The 25,269-nt window shown below is 43.0% G+C and overlaps 1 protein-coding gene and 1 long non-coding RNA gene across 4 annotated transcripts in view; one reads left to right on the forward strand and one right to left on the reverse strand.

The window, feature by feature from the left end:
• The window catches only part of RECQL5 (RecQ like helicase 5), a 110,560-nt gene that overhangs the window by 75,412 nt on the left and 9,879 nt on the right, over positions 1 to 25,269 (reverse strand). For all 3 annotated transcript variants that reach the window (XM_077251758.1, XM_077251756.1, XM_077251757.1), the window contains exons 4-8: positions 24,546 to 25,064; positions 24,307 to 24,412; positions 23,795 to 23,906; positions 21,150 to 21,312; positions 20,780 to 20,862 (exon numbers count right to left, since the gene is read on the reverse strand). In XM_077251758.1, coding sequence (XP_077107873.1) covers positions 20,780 to 20,862; positions 21,150 to 21,312; positions 23,795 to 23,906; positions 24,307 to 24,412; positions 24,546 to 25,064 — 983 coding nt within the window. The remainder of the gene's footprint in view (positions 1 to 20,779; positions 20,863 to 21,149; positions 21,313 to 23,794; positions 23,907 to 24,306; positions 24,413 to 24,545; positions 25,065 to 25,269) is intronic.
• On the forward strand, positions 417 to 7,869 carry LOC143765268 (uncharacterized). The gene is made up of 2 exons (XR_013213353.1): positions 417 to 556; positions 6,629 to 7,869. It is a non-coding gene; the product is annotated as an uncharacterized LOC143765268 (long non-coding RNA).

Below are 25,269 nucleotides of genomic sequence, written 5' to 3' on the forward strand. Positions count from 1 at the left end.
TTAAGCATGTTACATAATGACAGAATTAATAACAGCAATATGAAGTCATACTACGCCCAAATAAATCACCCTGCTTTGAGTAGTGCTTAGGTATTATAAATATACAATTGCAATGGTGTGGAGGGAAGAAAAACAACCTATGATCATCGGATGCCTATGGTTGCACATACATCATCACGCAAACACAGCTCTCATGCTGAGACAGCAGCACTTCATAGCAGAATAGCAGGATTTGCAAGCAAAGCACCAGACACCTGGCATCACCCAATAGCAACCGCCGAGACTGACTTTATATTGAAAAGCAAACGTCCTTCTCTGCAGGTGATTGGTCAGTCCTGGCTAATCAACAGACCTTTTCCTAATACAGCTTTCTATGAAGGCAGAACAGACACAGCAGTAAAATATTAACTAGGGCTGGGAGGAGGAAAAAAAAGGAAAACTAAACTGTCCAAGGAGGAAAAGCAGGGCCACTAAAGGGACTTACATCTGCAGAACAAAAGGGAGAAGACTCATGTCAAGTGCTTGACATCACAGGGGCGACTCTGCTAAGAACAAGGTAATACCATTGTGTGCAAAGTATGATAATGTGATCACATCGTGACCCTTGCCCCTGTAACAAGAGTACCCCGACCCTTAAATAGCCATTGCAATATCTACAGATCTGTCCTTCCAATTTAAAGAGCCAGACAAGATATTTGCACAAAGAGATATAAAGGTATCATATAGATCAGCAAATCACTAACTAACAGCAGCTGCAAAAACGAGGCACTGTTCACACATATTGTATATATGGCACAATGTGCGCTGGCATCTCTTCTCTTTCCTTAACTTTGTGGTTCTCCATGCTCTTTCTACACATCCCATATTGGACAAACCATCAGTAGATTTGTCTTCCAGTACGATCTCTATGCTGATGATACCCAATTACCGTATATAGTCGTGTATAAGCCGAGTTTTTCAGCACATTTTTTGTGCTGAAAACGCCCCCCCTAGGCTTATACACGAGTCAATTGTCCCAGAAAGGCGGCAGGGGAGGGGGAGCCGTGGGGACAGAGGCAGGAGCCGGCGTCTGTGGCTAAAGCCTGTGCCCACTGCTAAAGAGAAATGAATATTCATTTCCCTTATAGGGCGCACAGTGACAGCTGCAGCCGCCGGCTTCCAGAAGACATCCTACTCACCCTCCAGCGTGCACTTGGAGCATCTCGTTGGTCCCAGCTGCCTCACAGCATCTCGATGGTCCCAGCAGCTATTCCTGTGCCGAGCGATCACGTGGCCCCACTCATTATAGGGAATCTGTCACCTGAATTTGGCGGGCTATGTAAATGCCCTGTTTTCGGTCCGATGGGTGGTGTTTCTTCTTTTTTCCTCCACCCCATCCTTCCCCACTGTCCACAATATTTTCCGGAATTGGTGTAGGTGTCCTCCATAGTTCGCGCGTGCGCAATGCAATTCCTGTCTCGCGTACGCGCAGTATGCTTTGCCCAACTGCGGGCAAAGCCAAAAAGCATTACTACGCATGCGCCAGTGCACTATGTTCCGGAAGTATTTCTCTGTGTTCCGGGACATAGTGCGCCGGCACATGCGCAGTAATGCTTTTCGGCTTTGCCCGCAGATGGGCAAAGCATACTGCGGGTGCGGGAGACAAGATTGCATTGCGCACGCGCGAACTATGGAGGACACCTACTCCAATTCCAGAAAATACTGCGGACAGCGGGGAAGGATGGGGTGGAGGAAAAAAGAAGTAACACCGCCCATCGGACCGAAAACAGGGCATTTACATAGCACGCCAAATTCAGGTGATAGAGTCCCTTTAAGGTAATGAATATGCATGCCTCTCCACTCCCTTAGGCATTGAGGGAATATTCATTACCTTAATGAGCGGGGCCACGTGATCGCTCAGCACAGGAAGAGCTGCTGACGCTGGAACTATTGAGATGCTGCGAGGGCACCAGGACCAACGAGATGCTGCAAGGGCGCCGGGACCAACGAAATGCTGGGAGGGCGCCAGGACCAACGAGATGCTGCAAGGGCGCGTGGATGGTGAGGTTTTTTTTTTTTTTTTTTAAATATGAACCATTAATACAAGGATAGGGGATAAGGAGCCATGCATACCAGGACAGCAATGGGGGAGCCATGCATACCAGGACAGGACGGGGGAGCTATGCATACCATGACAGGAATGAGGGGACAATGTATACCCGGCTTATACTCGAGTCAATATGCTTACCCAGTTTTCCGTGGCAAAATTAGGTGCCTCGGCTTATACTCAGGCATATACGGTATATACTTTTCCTAACATCAGTCCACAATATCAGAAAACACCAGGCTATCAGCTGTCTCTAACATCATGATCTCTTTTAGAAAAATGAATTTCTTGTGTTTCCACCCTCTATTAATCTGCCTAAACTTGATATGTCAATTTCTGTGTATTGTACTATCATAACTACTAGGCAGCATGCCCTTCACTACTACATCCAATAATTCACTCGGTCATGTCACCAAAACAACAGAAAAATCTCCAGAATCTGACCTTTTCTGACAGGAGACAGTAAAAACTTGTAATTTCTCTTAATTGTTGATTACTGTAACTCTGTACTTGCTCTTACCCTCACTAAACTCTCACCTCCCCAATTTAACCAGAATGCAGCAGCCAGACTTGTATTTCTGTCCAGCCACAACACTGATGATTCTACCCTTTGCCAGCCATTGCACTGGTTGCCCATAGGCTACTAAATACAATACTACTTTACTGCTGTTATCCACAAAGTTCTCCAAAATGCTCCACAGACTGACATCATTTTCCTGAACTCTGCCTACCATTCCCATCTCCGAGAAAATTTGTTAAGCCGCACAAACTGTCTGGAATGCACAGTTCCATACAAGAAGGTTCATTCACAACGATCACATTTTTAAGTGTGCCCCAAAAATCACACTATTTTAGACAGACTGACCACTTCACTTTCCTAACTTTTCTCAGTTCTTCCATTTTACTTCACATTCTGTTCCCCGCTTTCATCAAATTCCCACACACTACATGTCATTTCACATCTGTATATACACAGATACTGGCTGGTGATAGCTTGTGCAGCTTTGCATATACACTGGCTTGTGAAAGTATTCACCCCCCTTGTTTTTTTTACCTATTTTTTTTACATTACAACCTGTGTTTAAATATTTTTATAATCCGATTTGTGTGATGAATCAGCGATGAATGAAGTGAAGTGAGAAATATTTAGGCAAAAATTAAATTTATGGGATAAAAAAAAAAAAAAAAATGAATGTGCATCTGCATTTACTCCTTTTGCTATGAAGCCCCTAAAAATTTCTGCTGCAAGCAGTTAGGGTATGTGCACACGTTCAGGATTTCTTGCACAAATTTCATGACATTTCTGCCAGAAATCCGCATGCGGTTTTTTCCGCGTTTTTTGCGTGTTTTTTTCCGGAGCTTTCCCAATGCATTAGATATCGGGAAAGACGCAAAAAATCCGCAAAATTAATGAACATGCTGCTTTTTTTTCCAGCGATGCGTTTTTTTTTGCGGAAAAAAACGCATCATGTGCACAAAAATTGCGGAATGCATTCTAGATGATAGGATGCATATGTATGTGTTTTTATCGCAAAAAAAATGAAAACAATGAGAAAAAAACGCAATGTGTGCACATACCCTTACAGTACCTTCATAAGTCCCATGCTTAGTGAAAAAAAGTCCACCTGTGTGCAATCTAAGTGTCACATGGTCTGTCAGTATATACACACCTTTTCTGAAAGGCTAAAGAGACTGCATTAAGCAAAAGGCAACACTAACCAAACACCATGAAGACCAAGGAGATCTCTAAACAAGTTAGGGACAAAGTTGTTGAGAACTACAAGTCAGGGTTGGGTTATAAAAAAAATATCCCAGTCTCTGATGATCCAACAGAGCAACATCAAATCCATTATCATCAAATGGAAAGAACATGGTACCACCACAAGCCTGCCAAGAGTGGTCCGACCACCAAAACTCTCAGCCCGTGCAAGGAGGGCATTAATCAGAGAGGCAGCACAGAGACCAAAGGTAACCCTGAAGGAGCTGCCGAGTTCCCAAGCAGAGATAGGAGTATCTGCCCATGCGACCACAATAAGCCGTACACTCTATAGAGATGACCTTTATGGAAGAGTGAAAAAACATCACAGAAAAAAAATACAGCCTTACCAACACCAGGTCAGATTACCAATGCACTTAGCAGGATGCAGCAGACCCCCATGGGGGAGGCACAGGTGCAAAATACTGATGCAGACAGCCAGGGCCGGTTTTAAAGAAAGTGGGGCCCTGGGCAAAAGTTTAAAGTGGGGCCCCAAATGCTCACATATTCCACATCACACAAACATTTTGGTTGTATTTACAGGTGCAAAGTTCAGGCCGTTAATCAAGCGTGATCGACAATAATGAAGTCGTTCAACACTTGTTCCCGAGTTTCTTTACGACGACACAGGAAGAATGATTGGAACAGATAGTCCTCGATACAGTATAATGCAAGTCCCATATAGTACAAATAGTATAGTGCACTCCCCATGGTCCTTGATAGAGTATACTGCAGCCCCCCTCAGAGTATACTGCAGCCACACACACTCAGTATAATGCAGCTCCCGACACACACAGTATAATGATGCAGCCCCCCACACACACGCTGTATAATGCAGCCCCTCCTCACACACACAGTATAATACAGCCCCCTGCTCACAGTATAATGCAGTCCCTCTCCACACACAGTATAATGATGCAGCCCCCCACACACATGCAGTATAATGAAGCCCCCCACTCACAGTATAATGCAATACCTCTCCACACACAGTATAATGCATTTCCCCACACACACACAGTACAGTGCAGGTCCACCCCTACACACACAGTACAGTGCAGCTCTCCCCCACAAACAGTACAGCTTCCCCCACACACAGTACAGGGCAGCTACCCTCCACACACACAGTACAAGGCAGCTCCCCACACACACACAGTACAAGGCAGCTCCCCACACACAATACAGTGCAGCTCCCCAGCACACAGTATAGTGAAGCTCCCCCCAACACAGTATAGTGCAACTACCCCAACACACAGTATAGTGCAACGCCCACCCAAGACACAATACAGTGCAGCTCCCCAACACACAGTATAGAGCATCACCCCCAACACACAGTATAGTGCAACTCCCCCAACACATAGAATAGTGCATATCTCCCCAATACACAGTATAGTCGAGCTCCCCCAACACACAGTACAGTGCAGCTACCCCCCCACATAGTACAGTGCAGCCTCTCACACACACAGTACAGTGCAGCTCCCCCCCAACACACAGTGTAGTGAAGACACACGCGCACTATTCACCCCTCCTCCTTGTTCCCCGAGCTGCTCCAGTCTCATCGGCTCCACTGCTGGCACAGAAGTGATGTCATCATGCGCCCTCTGAGTCACAAGCAGAGGGGCACTGATGAGAGAGAGAACGTCATCTGATGCTCTCTCCACCATCATTGCTTTCAACTGTATTGGCATCTATGATGCTGATAAGTTGAATGAGTGATGGTGCCAAGCATCTCTTACTCATGGGCCCCATAGCGGCCACGTGGTGTGCCGCTATTAGTGGCACACCCCTGGCTGGGGGCCCCTGGAGGACTGGGGGCTCTAGGAAGCTGCCTGATCTGCCTGCCCCTAACGCATGCCCTGCAGATAGCCACTCCCAAACCTACCAATTCATGGAGGGGGTGGCTGTGTAGTATTAAACATGCACCCAGATGGAGCTTGCATAGGACACCAGTCACACAGATATATACGTGATGCACAATGTCTGATGCACAATTACAGCCTACTGATGACAGCCATACTATTAGATCAGACGGGCTTATCCAGCACTATATAAGTGCACCCCACAAGGACATACACCCCTTTATGGAAGTGTGGCCAGGAAAAAAAGCCTTTTCTTACACAAAAAATTGTAAGGCTCATTTTGAGTTTGCCAAAAGACATGTGGGAGACTCCCCAAATGTATGGTGAAAGGTGATGTGGCCAGATGAGTCCAAAATTTAACTTTTTGGCCACCAAGGTAAAAGGTATGTCTGGCGCCAAACCAACACAGCTGATCACCCCAAGAACACCATCACCACAGTGAAACGTGGTGGCAGCATCACGCTGTGGGGATATTTTTCAGCAGCAGGGACAGGAAAAATGGTCCAAGTTGAGGAGAAGATGGATGGTGCAAAATAAAGGGATATTCTTGAGCAAAACTACTGTACACAGCAATCTTATTATAAAAGATGTCACGATCATACACTACAAGCACTTATTAAGTTATGTGTCACCCCTATTCCCTCATAGATGGTAAGCTCCTGCAAGGAGGGCTCTCACTCCTCTTGTTTGAATTGTTGAACTATGTGTTACCTTTGAAATGTATAACTTTTGTTTATTATACTATTTATCATTAATTACTAATGTGCATCTGAGTACTGAACCCAAAACAACCTAGTGTCCTAAGGACCATTAATCTTCTCAGCAGTAATCAAATAGTGACTGATTACTACAGACTTGCACACTAGTGAGGTACTCCACTTTGCAGATGTTTAATTTTTAAAATTAACACTCTATATTTTCTTTTTACAGGATGGGACAAGACACAGCTCAGGTCTTACACCCTTCAGCTCCCATTTTGGAAAATATAAAGAATCGAATACTGAGGGATGACTGGGCGTTGGGAGGTCTTGTGGTGATCGGATCCTTTTGTTTGCTGTTCCTGATATTCCTATTGTTTGCCTCCGTGTTCAGCTGCTGTCACTGCCAGAAGCGCAAATCAGCATATCGATAAGATTAAACACCAAGAATTACTTGCATACACCTTTGTAAAATATGAGAAGATATAACTAAGTAGAATCATAATGGGTATTAGGAATGGGCAATTGCTAATTAAAAAGAAATCCAACAAATACAGGATGAAGTAAAAAATGGTGAGATATGGAGAAAATCGGCCCTCTCTAAAAACAGCACCTTTGTAATTAAAACACTCTCAAGAATAATTTTGGGTATGGACTTGCAGTAATAAATCAAAAATGAAACACAATAGGCGAGAGGGTCGGCTATGATACTGTGCTATGTTTGTATTTGCATAAGGTCACATTCACAAGTTCAGTATCTGTCAGTCAAAACCAGGAGTGGAACAATCAGAGGAAAAGTACAGTAGACACACGTCACCACTGCTGTCTTTATCACCCACTCCTGGTTTGGCTGACAAATACTGGTGTGAAACACTGACCACATACTGAACGTGTGAACGTGGCGTAAAATGAAATAAATTGTAGAAGTAACATGTCTGTTAATAATGTTTGTGATGAATCCGTATGCAAGGACAAGTTGTAAACGGTTCTGACAAAGGACCAGGAAGACAATCCCATTTGAAGTGGATATGCAAATTATCACGTGGTACTTTGGATTGTCCTATTCGGTAATATTCACTTGGTAAATTTAGGATGTCCTTAAAGAGATATTTTCATTCAAACCTTTTGTGATGGAGCTGGGAATATCGCCATCTAGGCTCAGACCACCAGAGGTGGAGCTACAGGAAGAGCAGCTGAGTTTCACCATATACATAACTCCAGAAAAAAATGACTAAGGGAATCAGTTTAGCACACCAAGATAAACTGTGCTCATAACGCCCGTAACCTGCCATTTTCTATAACCCATGTACCATGCTATAGCAGTAGCGCAAACACAGTGGCTCAGCAGTTCCCGGTTGTTTGTATGTTCTACATAGTAGGTCTATCTAAAAATGTATAATTTAGTATACAGTATAGGATTATACATTTTTTTTATTAAATAAACAAATAAAAGTATAAAACTATTCATCTTTGCATGTTTGCCACTATGGTCTTTGTTGTGCTTTTACCTATTAGTGACAGAATTGAGAGTAAAGGGTTCTTTTGTTGTTTCGTTAAAATTATCAACAGGACTCTACCACGGTGAAAAAAAAGCAAGCATGCTTACCACCGAGTGAATCTACTCCCAGCTCCAGTGTTGCCACTTTGGCGGGCTCTGCCGGACTGGAAGTGTTGATGCCACAACCACCAGTGACTACCTGTCGCCTGCAGCTGTATATTGGGTGCAGGGTCCAGTAACTGGTGGTCAGGATGTCAGTCTGGTAGAGACCATCAGAGGGTAGCATTGGCACGGAGGGCGGATTCCAGTGGTAACTATGTTTTCTTTTTTCCTTTCACTATTGTAGCTTCTCATTGTTGACTTTTTTTTTATTAAAACAATACCAGTATCCAACAAGAGAGGCATAGCCACCAAATGCAAGCTGTGTGATTAATGTTTAAAGAGTTCCTATTCCAAAACCCAGGCAGTGAGCTCTGACCGTAACAAAAAATAATGGCAAGGAGAATTTTTAATCCATAAACTACACGCAACTGTAATCATTCGTGGCAATTCACCACTGATTTACTAGAAGCAGATTTGTCACCAGGTTTCAGAATACAAACAGCATACATAACTCAGATGATCTCTTAGACCCGATTAGACTTGTGAACTTTTTAAGAAAATCATGACATCAATCCATGGGTGTATAACCCCCATCTGATATGAAAATGAGCATTTTAAAAGGGGTTATCCTCTACTAGACAGCCCCCCTTTATCCAGAAAAAAAATAAAAAAATAAAAAAAATTATATATATATTCACTTAATTATTCCACAAATATCGGTGCTGTATCTCACAGCAGTCACGTGACATCGCTGGAATGGGGCTTTTTGAATAGTGGGCGACCCCTTTAAGTTTCCAGCTACAACAGTACTATAAGTATTCAACATAATATCAAGATTACAAAGCTATGCTGTCATAGATTTTCTAAGTAAATTTGCCAGCCTCATCAGGTCACAAGAGATCTATTTAGTACTGTATGCAGTTTATATTGGGTAATCTGGTGACAGACAAACTTTCAACAAACAAAGCAAATTCACTTATATAGAGAGAAGCAGAGAACGTCTAGTTGGCGTGTGACCGTAAGCATGCAAATCATGTACACCGCACACTGCCACAATCCAGCAGTCAGAGTCGAAAAAAGAGACAACTGCAATAAAGAATCAGGCCCAAACAGTCTCTTTTTTTAATTGTAGCATACTATGTCATGAGTGCAAGATCTGGTTCCCAGACTCAATAAGCCTGATATAAATAATGCAGCCAAACCTGCTTCCATGAATGAGAGCTGGAAGGGAGTCTCCCCTTATCCCCATCATAGGTGTGGATACAGAAAGTGTTATTAGAGCTGGACAGGTACAGGTCGTGCTTGTCGGGCAGGTATATACTTGCTCAGAGCTTTCCCAATGTAAGGTGAAATAATGGTGTCCATTGAAAGGACTATTGTATGTGATACACAATATCATACTCAATAAGCTACTAAATATAGGTCACACAATACAGAACTTAGGACAGAGATCATTCCAGCTCTGGGGAGGTTTAGCATCCATTAACCCTCTGTGTACCTCCTACAATAATGCTAAGATTAAGGGCCAGGTGAGCCTGAAACACGCAAGCGATATTCATATCTCCTTTTTGTGGAATCGCACTGCATACATGTTTGTAACTTTAAAAGAGTAACTGTTGTTTTAAATTTTATCTAATAAATCAGCATTACATGTGAAAATAAGCTACTTTGTAATATATCTTATCAGACAAATCTGCTTCTTTCTCTGCCAGAATTAATCGGTCATTATCAAAATTCTCAATTCTATACCCACTGGATTGTGCCAACCACAGGCCTGCAGCCCTTTTTAATACCGATTTAACCCCTTTACCCCCAAGGGTGGTTTGCACATTAAAGGGAACCTGTCACCCCCCCCCACGTGTTTGTAACTAAAAGAGCCACCTTTTTTTGCTAAACGATTATTTCAGCAGTGGCAGGAACAAGAACTAAAAGAGCCACCTTGTCAGAATGCAGCATTAGTGCAGCACAAGGTGGCTCTTTTAGTTACAAACGCCCGGGAAGGGGTTACAGGTTCCCTTTAATAACCGGGTCAATTTTTACAATTCTGACCACTGTCCCTTTATAAGGTAATAACTCTGGATCGCTTCAATGAATAGTGGTAAAATTTCTTTGATATTACCTGCGTTTATTTGTGAAACAAAATGCAAATTTGGTGAAAATTTCGCAATTCTCCAACTTTGAATTTTCATGCCCCTAAATCACAGATATGTCAAACAAAATACTTAATAAGTAACATTTCCCACATGTCTACTTTACATCAGCACAATTTAGGAACCAACATTTTTTCTTGGCTAGGGAGTTATAAGGGTTAAATTTGACCAGCAATTTCTCATTTTTACAACACCATTTTTTTTTTTTTTTTAGGGACCACATCACATTTGAAGTCACTTTGAGGGGTCTATATGATAGAAGATACCCAAAAGTGACACCATTCTAAAAACTGCACCCCTCAAGGTCCTCAAAAGTGCACACATTCAAGAAGTTTATTAACCCTTCAGGTGCTTCACAGGAATTTTTGGAATGTGGGGAAAAAAAACGAACATATAACTTTTTTTCACAAAAAAATTACTTCAGATCCATTTTTTTTATATTGACAGGAGTAAACAGGAAAAAATGGACCCCAAAATTTGTTATTCAGTTTTTCTTGAGCATGCTGATACACCATATGAGGGAGACAAGCACTGTTTGGGTGCACGGCAGAGCTCGGAAGGAGCGCCATTTGACTTTTTGAATGCAAAATTTGCTGGAACAATTGGAGGAAGCCATGTCACATTTGGAGGGCCCCTGATGTGCCTAAAAAACAGTGGAAACCCCCCACAAGTGACCCCATTTTGCAAACTACAAAGAAGGAAAAGTACGGCTGAATAGGGCGCTCAGGTGATTACCTGATGAAGGCGGATTCACCACCGAAAAGCTTTGTGAGGAGATAATGACCAAGTAAAGAAGTTTCTTTTCTATCTAAAAGAAGTGTCTGTCTTGGTCTGAGCGCCCTATTCAGCCGTACTTTTCCTTCTTTGCATTTTACACCCTTCTGCGATGACATCAGAATCACGTGAAGCTCCACGTGACCGGCTAACCTCCAAACCCGGCACGGCGAATGGTGCATGATAAGCACCGCAGGCTTTGCAAACGTGGTTATGCCGGCAGCATAACCACGGCAGGTTAGTGTACTTCATTCCTAACTTCCTCCACTTGACCATCGGGTATTACACCAGGAGCACCCCCTCCTCTCTCCTATTTTGTTTCATTTTGGAAACTAGACCTCTCAAGGAATGTATTTAGATGTGTGGTGAGCACCTTGAACCCCCAGGTGCTTCACAGAAGTTTATAAAGTTGAGCCGTGAAAATAATAAAATCACATTTTATTATCACAAAAATGTTATTTTAGCCCCAGATTTTGCCCTTTCAAAAAACAGGAGAAATTTCACCATACAATTTGTTGTACAATTTCTCCTGAGTACGCCGATACCTCATACGTGGGGGAATACTATTTTTGAGGCACAGTGCAAAGGTCAGAATGGAAGAGGCTCCATATTGGAGTTCAGATATTGCTGGAATGGTTTGAGGGTGCCAAGTCACATTGGCAGAGCCCCTGAGGTGCCAGAACAACAGAAACCCCTATATGTGAACTCATTTTACAAATTACACTCCCCAATGAATTCATCTACAGGTGCAGTGATCATATTGTGAAGAAAGAATAAATTACATTTTTACCACTAAAATGTTGTTTTAGCCCAAAGTTTTTAATTTTTCTAAGGGCTAGTAGGACATTTTTTACAACAAACTGCACCAATACCCTACTTGTAACCAGGAAATATTTTTCAGGCACAGTACAAAGCTCAGAAGGCAAGGAGCTCCAGATTTTACTGTTAGGGTTTGCAGGTGCCATGACCCACTGGGAGAGCCCATGAAGTGCTAACACAACAGAACCCCCCATAAGTGACCCCATTTTAGAGATTACACCTCTCAATGAATTCATCTAGGGGTGCAGTGATCATATTGACATCATGGGTGTGTCACAGAATTTTAACCATTGGGCAGTGAAAAAATAATAATTACATTTTTTCACCAAAATGTAGTTTTAGCCCCAGATTTTACATTTTCAAACAAGAAGTGGGTAAAAATGGCACCAAAATTTCTACTGAATGTGTCAATACCCCACATGTAGATGTACAGTACTACTTAGCCATACGGAGAGACTAGGGAGGAACGGAACGCTATTTGCCTCCTGGTGTTAGATGTTCCTAAAACAGTTTGCGGACTCCATATACAGAGCCCCTATTTGCTAGAAGAACAGAATCCCCTCTCATGTGACCCCATTTTGGAAACTATACCCCTGAGGAATTTATCTACATGTGTAGTGACGATTTTGACTCCATGGGTATTTTCCAGAAACAAGCAGCAATGAATGTTGCTGAGTGAAAATTGCAAACTGCCGTTGTAGTGACCAGATCCCTGTAGTGACCAGTACATTGCAGTCACCAGTATGTTATGCCCAGCCCGTGCTTCTGGAGGCATGCACCCGTAAGTTAGGTGGGATCTCATCGCTTCAGAAATGCCAAACGTGGACACAGTATGTGGTTTAGGTACACAGTGGGGCTCAGAATTAAGGGGGCATTTGGATTTGGGAGCGGAGAATTTCCTGAATTTCTTTTGGCGGGTGAAGAGTCATTTTGCTTTACCAGAGCCTTTGTGCCACTAGTAACGTAGAAGCCCCCTATATTTCCATTAACAGATGACAGACCTGAGTGAAGGCTTACTTGTTTTGTGGATTCAGTTGGCGTTGTACGCTGAACACTTACTTTGGAGTTTCATCCAAATCTCTGAGTGACACGATTCAGATGAAACCCCCGAGTGATCCATTCACTATAATGAGGCAGTAGAGTTACTCTGGACTCCGTCTGGCCTCTGTTCAACGGTGTCCTTTTCAGGAGTGCACAAAACAGTGGCTGACGGCACTTTTCTGCAATCCTAAACAGATGGACACTGCTGGATCAAAGGTAAGACGGCATCCACAGTGCCTCCATCTGCCTAATTATAGGGAATCTTCCGCCAGAGGTTCCATCTGAATCACGTAGTTAAAAGATTTACAGGGAAACCCCGATGTAAGTGCTCAGCGTAAAGCACAGGATAAATGTGCGCCGAGCCTTACTGAGATTTTTGGGAGGCAGAATAAAAAAAAATCAACAGCAGGTGAAGAATTGGTTTTATTTTTTACGCCGTTCCTCGTGCGGTATACGTGATTAGGCAACTTTATTCTTCGGGTCAGTGCAATTACAGAGATACCAGATTTATATCAGGTTTATATGTTTGGCTGCTGTCAGACACTAAAAGACAATTTTATTGCAAAAAGTAGTTTTTGCATCACCATATTTTGAGAGCTATAATTTTTACATATTTTGGCCCACAGAGTCATGTGAGGGCTTGATTTAGTGGGACAAGCTAATGTTTTTATTGGTACCATTGTCGGGTACATAACATTTTTTTATCGCATTCTATAACGATTTTTGTGAGGCAGAATGAACAAAATCCAGCAATTCTGTTTTTTTTCTGCTGATGGAGCTGTATGGCGGCTTGTTTTTTGCGGGACAAGATGATGTTTTCAGTGGTACCATGTTTATTTATATCCGTTGTTTTGATCGTGTTTTATTCCACTTTTTGTTTGGTGGTATGATGATAAACCATTGTTTTTTGCTTTGTTTTTATTTATTTTTATGGTGTTCGCTAAAGGGGATAACTAGTGGAAACATTTTATAGGTCGGGTTGTTGTGGACGCAGCGATACCAAATATGTGTACTTTAAATTTTTTTTTTTTCATAAAAATATTTATTTATAGATACAATATCTTTTTATTTTTTTATATTTTTGACATTTATTTAAAAAATATGTTTTACTTTTTAACTTTGTCCCACTATGGGACTATCATTTTTTGCAGGCTGATCGTTTGTACAGCATGGGAATGCAGCAACATTCCTCTGCTATGCAAACGGTCAGCTCTACACTACAAGAAAAGTTGCTAATCATGCACAGCAACTTCCCTAGCTCGGTTGACCCGGATCTCATCATGACGATATCGGATCACTATGGTAACGACCGGGACCCCGCATAACACACAGCGGGGTCTCCGATCCAAAGTCAGAGGGGCTGTCATCCCTCTGCCAGCTCCTGGAATGCTGCGATCAAGTTCAATCATAGCATTTAGGGGGTTAAAGTGCCGGGAGCGGTGCGTGACCGATCCTAGCACTTAGTGCCGGGTGTCAGCTGTCAGAAGGTGACACCCGGTCACAATCACCCGCGCACAGCCTGTTTGCACGGGTGATCGCAACGACGTAATAATCCATCCTGGTCACATAGGTCCAGGGCACAGGGACGTAGTATTATGACAAATGTCAGAAGGGGGTTAACTGGCACATATTTGAGAAGAATCAAACGTGAAGCGACCAGGAACCCATTATCCTTCAGTGCTGTCATATTTCAGAACTGCAACCTTGTTGGAGTGACAGAAGTACAATGTGTTCAGTGGTCACAGACATGGCTGAGGTAAGGAAGCCTGAAACCTGACCACTACTGAACAAGACACAGAAGGTAAAGCGTCAAGACAGGGTCTGATGAAATGAGAGGAAATCTTGACGGACCAGATGGATGACTCATGGTGGAGGCGATTTACTGCTATGAGCTGGTGTCATTAAACATGAGATAGTTAAACCTTTTTGGTTGAAGATGGACTCAAAATCAGCTCCCAGTTCCACCTCCAGTGATTAGAAGATACTTTCTTCAAGCAGTGGCACAGGAAAAAGCGTGAAGAACAATGCTTCACCGTATGCATCAAAGTCTCCACTGCTCAGCTAGCCAGTAAAGGTCTTAAAAATAAAAGAACAACAACATGGCCCCTTCCTCGCCTGATCTAAATGCTATTGAGAACTTGATGGCCCCTCTTTAAAGGGAGATTTAAGGAGAAGGAAAAAGGTCCCTCCTTTCTAAACAGTGTATGGCAGGCTATGGTTTGTGCTGTCCAAAAACTTGATCATCAACAGATTGAGAAGCTGCCAGACTCCATGTGGGGAAGACTTGTTACTGTTACTGAAAAGAAGAGTGTTATAGTGGTTACTGATATATATTTTTTTAAATGTTGGAATTTTTACATGGTGAGTTGTCTGGTTATTATTCTCACACATACAGTATATTACAAATGCAAGCACACCCCTCACATTTTCTGAAATATTTTATTATAACTTCTTATGAGACAACAATGAAGATATGACACTTTGATATAATATAAAGTAGTCAGTGTACAGTTTGTATAACAGTGTAAATAAGGTGTGTTCTCTAAATAACTCAACACACATGGTTTGGGGAGGAATGAGTGCCAACATGCACTGTGACATACTGAACCAGATTCTGATCCCCTCCCTTCAGAAACTGGGCCGCAGGACAGTATTCAGACATGATGACAACCCCAAAACACATCTCCAAGAAGATCACTGCCTTGCTAAAGGTTGGGAGGGTAAAGGTGCTGGACTAGCCAAGCATGTCTCTAAACGTAAACCATACTGAGCATCTGTGGGGCATCCTCAAACAGAAGGTGGAGGAGCGCAAGGTCTCCAACATACACCAGCTCCATAATTTCAACATGGAGTGAAAAAGGATTCCAATGGCAACCTGTGAAGCTCTAGTGAACTCCATGCCCAAGAGAGGGCTTGAAAATAATAGTGGCCGCACAAGATATTGACATTTTGGGCACAATTTGGCCATTTTCACTTAGGGGTGTACTCACTTTTGTTGTCGTAGCGGTTTAGACATAATTGGCTGTGTGTTGAGTTATGTAGAGGGCACACCAAATTAACACTGTTATACAAATTGTACACTGACTACATTGTATCAAAGTATCATATCTTCAGTGATGTCCCATCAAAAGATATAATAAAATATTTACATAAATGTGAGGGGTGTACTCAATTATGATATATACTGTAGATATTCTCCTAAGAAATATAAAATCTCCCTTTTACTTTCTTAAATATTCAGGTTTATTATCCTTTTGTACTGATTGACAGCACTGTAGTTGTTCAATAATAAAGTTAATCATCAAAAATACAAATTGCCTTAATTGTGCACACAGTGTACTACATTGGAGTTGCACTTTTGTGTGGTCATTTGGGCCTTTTCTCTGGGTAACTGTAAGTCTCAAAAATGATACCCACTGTAACATACTTATGGCATATACTGTCAGAATACCCCTTTAGGTTTAAATGGAGCCTTAGGGAGTGGGATGATGTAACAATCTGACCCTGATATAAATAAAGTTCTTCTGGACTTTCTTATTCTGCAACCAATTTTACATTTGCCCACACCATGTTTCTAAAAAGCAAATAAAACCAGTTTTAAAATGGGTGTATAGAATAAGCTTTCTTCCAACTGTACCTTTAACCCAATCCCACCTCTTCTTTCCCTTATCCTCCCCTCTTTTGAAGTCCACTCTGTCCGTATCTACTCTCCCTCCAATCTCCAAGCAGCCGTCATATACAGAGCTCCGGGCCCGACCACTGCCTTTAATTGACCATTTCTCCACCTGGCTTCTTCACTTTCTCTCTGCTGATATTCCCACCACCATAATGGGTTACTTCAACATTCCCATTGACACCCACCAGTCAGCAGCCTCCAAACTCCTGTCCCTTACTTCATCTTTTGGACTTACTCAGCGGTCTCCTCAGCCACCCACACAGACGGACACACATTAGACCTGGCCTTCACCCGTTTCTGCTCCCTATCTAACTTCACAATCTCCCCCCTCTCCCTCTATCTGACCACCATCTACTCACTCTCTCATCACTATCCTCCACACCTGTCACCCATGTCCATCAACCTGCGCACTCCCGCAGAAACCTCGCACATCTAGACCACTCGCACACTCTCAGACTCTATTCTACCGCTGTCCTCCATATCTTCACTCCACGACAGAGACACTGCCACTAGTTTACAATGCCACTCATCATCATGCCACAGCATCAGCCATCAACACTGTCGTGCATAGCAGAGTGCGACGAATCAATAGACAACCCTGGCACAATAACATCACTAAAAAGCTTCAGCAAGTATCCAGAATTGCAGAACGGCGTTGGAAGAAAAGGCATTCACAAGATGATTTCACTGCACTCAATCAAGCAACACTCACATTCAAATCAACTCTCACCTCTGCTAAACAGGCCTACTTCACAACCCTCATATCTTCCTTATCCCACAACCCCAAACAGTTGTTCAACACTTTTAACTCCCTCCTCCGCCCACCACTGCCCCCTCCGACTTCCCTTATCTCTGCCGAGGACTTTGCCACGAACTTCAAAAATAAGATAGACCAAACAAGTAAAGTCTTTGCTGTCCGACCACCACAACCCCTTTGTATGAGAGACCAATGCCCAAACCCCATAACTTCACTCTCCAAAATCACTGAAGTACAGCTTGCTCATCTTCTCTCCAAATCACACCTCACCACCAGTGCACTTGACCCCATCCCATCCCACCTCCTCCCCAACCTCACTACACTAAGCCCATTCCTAACCCATCTCTTCAATCTATCACTAACTTCTGATACCTTCCCCTCTGCTTTCAAACATGCCACAATCACACCTATCCTCAAAAAGCCTTCCCTTGACCCAAGCACTATGTCCAGCTATCGCCCCATATCTTTGCTCCCATTTGCTTCCAAACTCCTTGAGTAGCATGTCCACGCTGAACTTTCCTCTCACCTTGCATCTAACTCGCTCTTCGACAACCTACAATCTCGCTTCCGTCCCCACCATTCCACTGAGACTGCCCTGACCAAACTTACGAATGACTTACTTACAGCCAAAGCTAGCAGACAATTCTCTATACTCCTCCTTCTAGACCTGTCCTCTGCCTTCGACACAGTTGACCACTGCGTCCTACTACAGATCCTCTCTTCCTTTGGTGTCAAAAACCATGCCCTATCCTGGATCTCCTCATTCCTTACCAACCGCACATTTAGCGTTTCCTACTCCCATACTACCACTTCATCTCACCCCCTCTCTGTTGGTGTCCCTCAAGGCTCTGTCCTAGGACCCCTTCTCTTCTCAATCTATACACTTGGCCTGGGACAACTCAAAGTCCTATGGCTTCCAGTACCATCTATATGCCGATGACACTCAGATCTACCTCTCTGGCCCAGATGTCACCTCTCTGCTCTCCAGAATCTCAGTGTGTCTATCAGCCATATTCTTCTTCTTCTCCTAACGCTTCCTCAAACTCATTGTGGACAAATCTGAACTAATTATCTTTCCTCTATCTCTGATCTATCTATTACAATCCATGAATTCACACTTTCCCCTGTTCCGGTAATCTGCTGCCTTGGAGTAACTCTTGACCATGTCCTTCAAACCGCACATCCAAGCTCTCACCACCTCCTGTCGCCTCCAGCTCAAAAATATTTCCAGAATCCGTACTTTCCTCAACCCTCACTCTACCAAAATGCTTGTGCATGCCCTAATCATCTCCCGCCTCGACTACTGCAACATCCTCCTTTGTGGCCTACCTTCTAACACTCTCGCACCCCTCCAGTCCGTCCTTAACTCTGCTGCCCGACTAATTAATCTCTCTCCTCACAGCACTCCTGCTTCCCCTCTTTGCAAATCCCTTCACTGGCTCCCAATTTCCCAGCGTATCCAATTCAAACTACTAACGCTGACCTACAAAGCCATCCATAACCTTTCTCCTCCATATATTTCCGACCTAATCTCTCAATATCTTTCCTCATGTAATCTCCGGTACTCCTAAGACCTCCTTCTCTCCTCCACGCTTATTCGCTCCTCACCCAATCGCCTCCAAGACTTCTCCTGAATATCCCCCATCATCTGGAATTCTGTGCCCCAACACGTCCGGTTATCCACCACATTTGGATCCTTCAAACGGAACCTGAAAACCCATCTCTTCAAAAAAGCTTATAACCTGTAATGACCACAAGGCCACCTCAACACCATTGGAGCTACTGCAACACCCGACCTACTGTCTCCTCCCTCATAATCCTGTACAATGTAAGCCTGCAAGGGCAGGTTCCTCTTCCCTCTGTACCAATCTGCCAGTTGGTTTTGTTTACTGTAAGTGATATTTGTATTTTGATGTAACCCCGTCTAATGTACAGCACCATGGAATTAATGGTGCTATATAAATAATAATAATTTATCTGAATGGCCATCATGGATTATACCACTTCCTCTAATATTAAAGGTCTAGAAATCAGCCCTCTTCTTTTGAGAAACCAATCTTCGACCGGTGATTAACTTCTATTGTAAATATATTAGAGGTAGGAGGTTTTTCCTTCGGCAAGCTACCTGCTGGACATCTACTTTCAGTATACCAAATAATAATAAATCACTCTTTTGCTTAGGATTTCCCTTGAATTCATCTGGTGATAGGAGCTGATCATTAGTAGGGATGTTGGACCCTATTCTCCTTGGAGTAGAGATCCTCAATCTTTATATAGGGAGCCACATTCAACTGTAAGAGATAGTGGACAGCAATATTTTATGTGAAGAAATCTTAGAAGCCTCTATGTAACCCTTCAAGGGTTATAATACTGAGTGCCATCTTATAAAGTAGTAATGCTTCAAATGCGGCCTTTAAAAGTAATAGTGTTATAAATTATAATGGCCCATGTGCCCGTTATATAGTAATAATGCTATAAGTGCCCCCTTGTAAATGAATAATTGACCGAGTGACCATTATTCCATAATTTTTCCCCTATGCTTGGTTAAAAAAGTAACCATTACTGACTACCACATTTTTTGGTCTTGATTTCTTTTAGAGTTTCTTAAAGCCAGAAAGTTGCCATTTGAAATGACTTTAGTTTTGTGCCATGTCTGTGATCTGCTTTTTTTCTACAAAATTAAACAACTGAATGAACATCCTCCAAGGCCGGTGATTACATAATTTTTTGCCAGGGGTTGTATATAGTTTAGATGCGGATTACTCACAAGTGGAGAGAAAAGCATACGTCTCTAGTAAGATATGTAACACAGTTTCTTATATTCCGCACTATTGATTTATGAAAAGTTTGTTGACCATTTAAGGTAAAGTTGTTAGTAATTTTCTTTCATCTAAGTTTGGTATTCAAACTATAATTACTAACTTTTTATGTATTATATTGATATATCATCACTGAAATATACACTGGATGCAATGCTGGCATATACAAATTACTGCATCTTGCCAAGGGTGGCTACTGCCATGAAAATGGGCAAACCGCAGCAACATCCTCTAGCAAAAAAGGTTTAACAGTTAAATAAATAGCTATAACTTTAAAAAGAACCTCACATGAGATTCATGTTGCCCAAACTACGGACAGCATTTATCAGACACAGGCTGTGTTATTGCAGTCGATAATATTATACTCGGAATCGCTGTGGTGTGTCAGAGAAATCATACTTTGAAAGTCTCGCAGAATGACTAGTCTGAGGCAGGTCCCTGCAGGTTCTACCGCCCCACTCACCTAGACTGGGGTCTCACTATATTAACACATAGGGAGAAACCTGTCAATCTAGTTGAGCAAGACGGGAAGGGGTGGGGGGGAGGACCTGCCTCCTGGAGAAGTCAGCTCCCCAGCCAGCTTTTCAAAGTAATATTTTCACTACAACATTTCAGAGTAAATCATATATGGCAGGGTATAGTTCGGACAGCATGAATCCCCTACCATATTCCTTTTAGCTTCACAACATTTTTTTCTACATGGTGGCCAACTCCTTTAACAAAAAAGAGAAAGACAATGATACTCACCCCAACTCCTCACAGAAGTTTACCATAGCCTCGAATCCAGCCATTGAGGCTTTGTCTGATGCTTTTACGCCTCCTCGTTTTGCCTGAAACAGACAAATATTTTCTTGTAATTATCAATTCTAATTTAAAATTATCAGAGAGAATAAGTCTGTGATTTGAAGATTGGTACCTCCAAAGTAAAGACAACTACAGAAATATGAGCTGCTCCACAGGTAAGACACAGATATAGGATGTTAAAAAAAACCCATCAATTTCTTTCCGAAGATAAGCATCATTATAAGTAAAGTTATTAAATAAAAACACACACACACACACCCGAAAGGGGTCTCTACCCACTAAAAGATTTAATTACTCGTAGAGTTCTACTTACCTGAGATTGTGTTATTTCCTTTTTGATCAGAAAGCTGACTTGGTCTCGATCAGTCCTAGAGTAGTACAGACGACAAAAAGACTGCTTGCCATCACGTCCCGCTCTACCCGACTCCTGATAGTAAGCTGCCATTGACTTAGCAATATTCCAGTGTGCGACAAACCTATAATAAAAAAAGCTACACTGGACAACAGGTTTTCTTTTTTGCGCCAACATTAATCCTTTGGGGTTTTTTTTGTAAACAGATGCCATTTTTGTTCTCTGTAGACTCTGTAGGATCTAATTTATGTCTGAATGTCTCAGATATGGATAATTCAGTTACGGGGAATATATCAACCATTACTGGACTTCATGAAAGATAGCTATGAGCCAGGGGACTGTGCACTGTTTTGGATTCTCATAACTTGATGAATTAAGGCGGCTATAATTTTTTATCTACATCTTGGTCAGTACTGGAATTCTCTGAGATATATTAGATTACTCCTTTGGCCATATTACAGCTTTAGATTATTTACATTTCATTTAATTATACAGATGTATTTAATATCTGATAACTAGGACAGCCTTAATCAGTCAATACCAGTGGACCAATAAAATCCAGGAAAAAGATGCTTTCAAATATTATTCAAATAAGATTCCTACAGTTGCGATGTACTTCAGCGTCTGATTTCTCCTACTCCTGCACTGATTAGAAGCACTTCACCTTCATATTAAACTGTGCTGGTTTCTTTTCGCAGTGCAGGAGTTAATCTGATCAGTTGAGCTCTCCTGGAAGCTTTCCTGCATTTAGGCTATTAGCCGTGCACGGTTAGCCACTCCAGTCTCCTATATAATCTGGGTCCTGGCTAGCACTCATTGTCAGAGTTAGCTTTTGCTGCAAGGCTGGTGGTTGTTATTGGAGAAGGCGTTTGGTGGATTTATCTGTGACTGTTGCTAGGCCTTGCTTCTCCAACTTTGGTTTAACCTCATCTTCCACTCCCCGGGGTTTACCTTTGTTGTTTATGTGTGTATATTTGTATGATTGGTATTTTCCTTTATCCCTGTTCGTATTACCGTATATACTCGAGCATAAGCCGAACCGAGTATAAGCAGAGGCACCTAATTTTGCCACGGAAAACTGGGTAAGCTTATTGACTCGAGTATAAGCCGGGTATGCATTGTCCCCTCATCCCTGTCCTGCTATTCGGGGCTCCCACTCGCTGTCCTGCTATGCGTGGCTACCCCTGTCGCTGTCCTGCTATTTGTGGCTTCCCCTGTCGCTGTTCTGCTATGCGTGACTCCCCCGTCCTGTTCTGGTATGCATGGCTCACCCCCCATCATGTCCTGGTATGCATGGCTCACACCCTCCCCCGTCCTGATATGCATGGCTCACCCCCCATCATGTCCTGGTATGCATGGCTCACCCCCTCCCCCGTCCTGGTATGCATGGCTAACCCCCTGTTGTCCTGTCCTGGTATGCATGGCTCACCCCTCGTCCTGTCCTGGTATGTGTGGCTCCCCCGGTCCCATCAAATGCATGGCTCCCCCTGGTCCCATCGCTGTATGCATGGCTCATCCCCCGCCCCGTCGTTGTATGCGTTGCTCCCCCCGTCCCGGTATGCATGCTTCCTTTTACAAAACAAAAACATCCTAACCACCCTCCTCCTCCACGCCGTTGCAGCATCTCGTTGGTCCCGGCGTCTGCAGATCTTCCTGTGCTGAGCGATCAGGTGGCACTGCTCATTAAGGTAATGAATATGTGCTCCATGGCTATGGGAAGGGAGACGAGTGCATATTAATTACCTTAAAGAGCTGTGCCACATGATCGCTCAGCACAGGAAGAGCTGCCGGCGCCGGGACCAACGAGATGCTGCGACTGCGCGTAGGAGGGTGAGTATGATGTTTTCTGGAAGCCAGCGGCTGCAGCTGTCACTGTGCGCTATAAGAGAAAAGAATATTCATTTCTCTTTAGCAGCTGCACAGTTACAGCCACAGCCGCCAGCTCCTGCAGCTACTCTGCCGTTCCCCCTCCCCCGCCGGCTTTCTGGACAATGACTCGTGTATAAGCCGAGGGGGGCATTTCAGCACAAAAAAAAAGTGCTGAAAAACTCGGCTTATACACGAGTATATATGGTACCTTGTTAGTCTAGTTGATGAATTACGGTACACTACTACTTCTCTCTTCCCTGGGTGTGAGAAGGGTACAGAATGAGGGTGGATTCAGGAGCTAAGGCAAGGTACGTGGCCCCGGAGTCTTCACTATCAGAAGTAATCCGGGGAACAGGGCGACCCAGGGCGCCCCTAGCGTTAGAAACAGGGAAGGAGCCCATGGTCCTGGGACACCCGACACCAGAGTCATGACAAATAGCTGCTTTAATATGTTACAGCATTTGCTAACCAATACCGAAAAACAAATGTCAGATCTTTACAGTTCTCCTTACACCAAATGAAAAATGGTGAGAAGCCAGGGCCAGTTCTGGACCATGGATTTCTTTGTAAGCATAGGCTGTTTAAAAGACTGAAAGACGCCTTTTGTCTTCCCACAAGAGTTCTTTTTAAATTTAATATAATTCGTTAAATTAAGTCACTGGGTTATTTTTGGATAAAACCCACTTACATGTTTCTAAGATAATAATACAATATAAATATCAGTAGGTTACACACACCTTACATTGGCTTTATCCACCCCCATTCCGAAACTGATGGTGGCCACAATGACAGGAACTGCCTCCTCCATCCATTCATTCTGGATGGATACTCGATCTGCTGCTTTAAGACCTAAATGATAAACAAGAATCGCATTACCTTTCTAAAGATAAAGAAAACACAAGACAGAATGCACAAAAAGAAACAAGCTGCCAAGGTGCATTTACACAGAAAGATTACTGTGACCGAGTGCTCACGATGATGTTTCAAGTAAACAGGCTGCCGATGACCAAATAAGCAAAAGGCCCGTTCATCAAGTGAAATGATATTTTCTGCAGTTTAAAACATCAGTATTTTCGTCAGCGCATTGTCTTGTGCAAACAGAACTAAAGCTGCTGAGAACTATGGCAGACAATGCACACTGAAGGATCAGATTACGGTGCTCTGCTTGTGCAACGCCTGCAGATTGGTATTTACTGATCAGTGGTTGTTCAGTGCCTGAGTTGGGCCATGTAAACTGTCCATTATTCACCTGCATGGTAGGCCTTGGAGGGGACACCCCTCTTGGACATCTGAATTGCTACTTCTTCACAAGCCTCCCTGGTCCTACAGTATATGATTCCACAACCTGGAAAACCCTATGAACATAGTGGTATGAGATCACATGGATTGAACCAAATACATGCATTAAAAATAACACAATTAACAGCTGTTCTATATAGAAATCTAGTGACAATTTTTATGATACATTACGACCATATATCATATTACCCCAGAAGGTTTCTTTTCCCCCAGAGCTTTCAAGCAGAAGTCCTTCAGATTCCCATATGGATCTCCCAGTAGCTCTTTTAGCTGTATGTCGTAGAATAGGTTGACACGGAAACAGGGCGTTTTAAACATTGCAATAGGCTGGCGCAGTTTCAGTGAAGCTATGATATCATCCTGCACTTGTTTGGTGGCAGTGGCAGTCAGGGCAATACATGGTGTTTGTGGCAGACGTGAACGCAAAGTTCCCAAACGCTGGTAATCCGGTCGGAAGTCATGGCCCCACTCGGAAACACAGTGTGCTTCATCTATGATGAGGTAGGAGAGGAGACCTCTGGATAGCAGCATGTTAAGGGTCGGCTGGAAGGAAGAGGCTGCAGCCATTTCAGGGGTTATGTACAAGAGTTTGATCTTTGGGTTCTCGCTCTCCAGGTCTTGAAGGATTTTCCTACGGTCTGCTACAGGCAACTTGGAATTCAGAGAACAAGCTTTAATCTTCAGGGAAATGAGGTGATCTACCTGATCCTAAACATGGTGAAAAAGAAGAGAGAAGTCAGTGCAAAAAGAATCCATGAAGGGCGCTTGTCACAATGAGAATATACGAACCCAAGGTCTTCTTCAGCAGGCAAACCCGACAAGGTTTTCAATGGAAAACGCTTTAGGAAATGCCAGCAATTTTCTCTTTCTCAAGCGTCTCTTTTAGCATTTTTTTTGTCATTCCCTGGGGGCA

The sequence above is a fragment of the Ranitomeya variabilis genome, chromosome 4, assembly GCF_051348905.1.
Source record: "Ranitomeya variabilis isolate aRanVar5 chromosome 4, aRanVar5.hap1, whole genome shotgun sequence".
NCBI classification, from domain to species: domain Eukaryota; kingdom Metazoa; phylum Chordata; class Amphibia; order Anura; family Dendrobatidae; genus Ranitomeya; species Ranitomeya variabilis.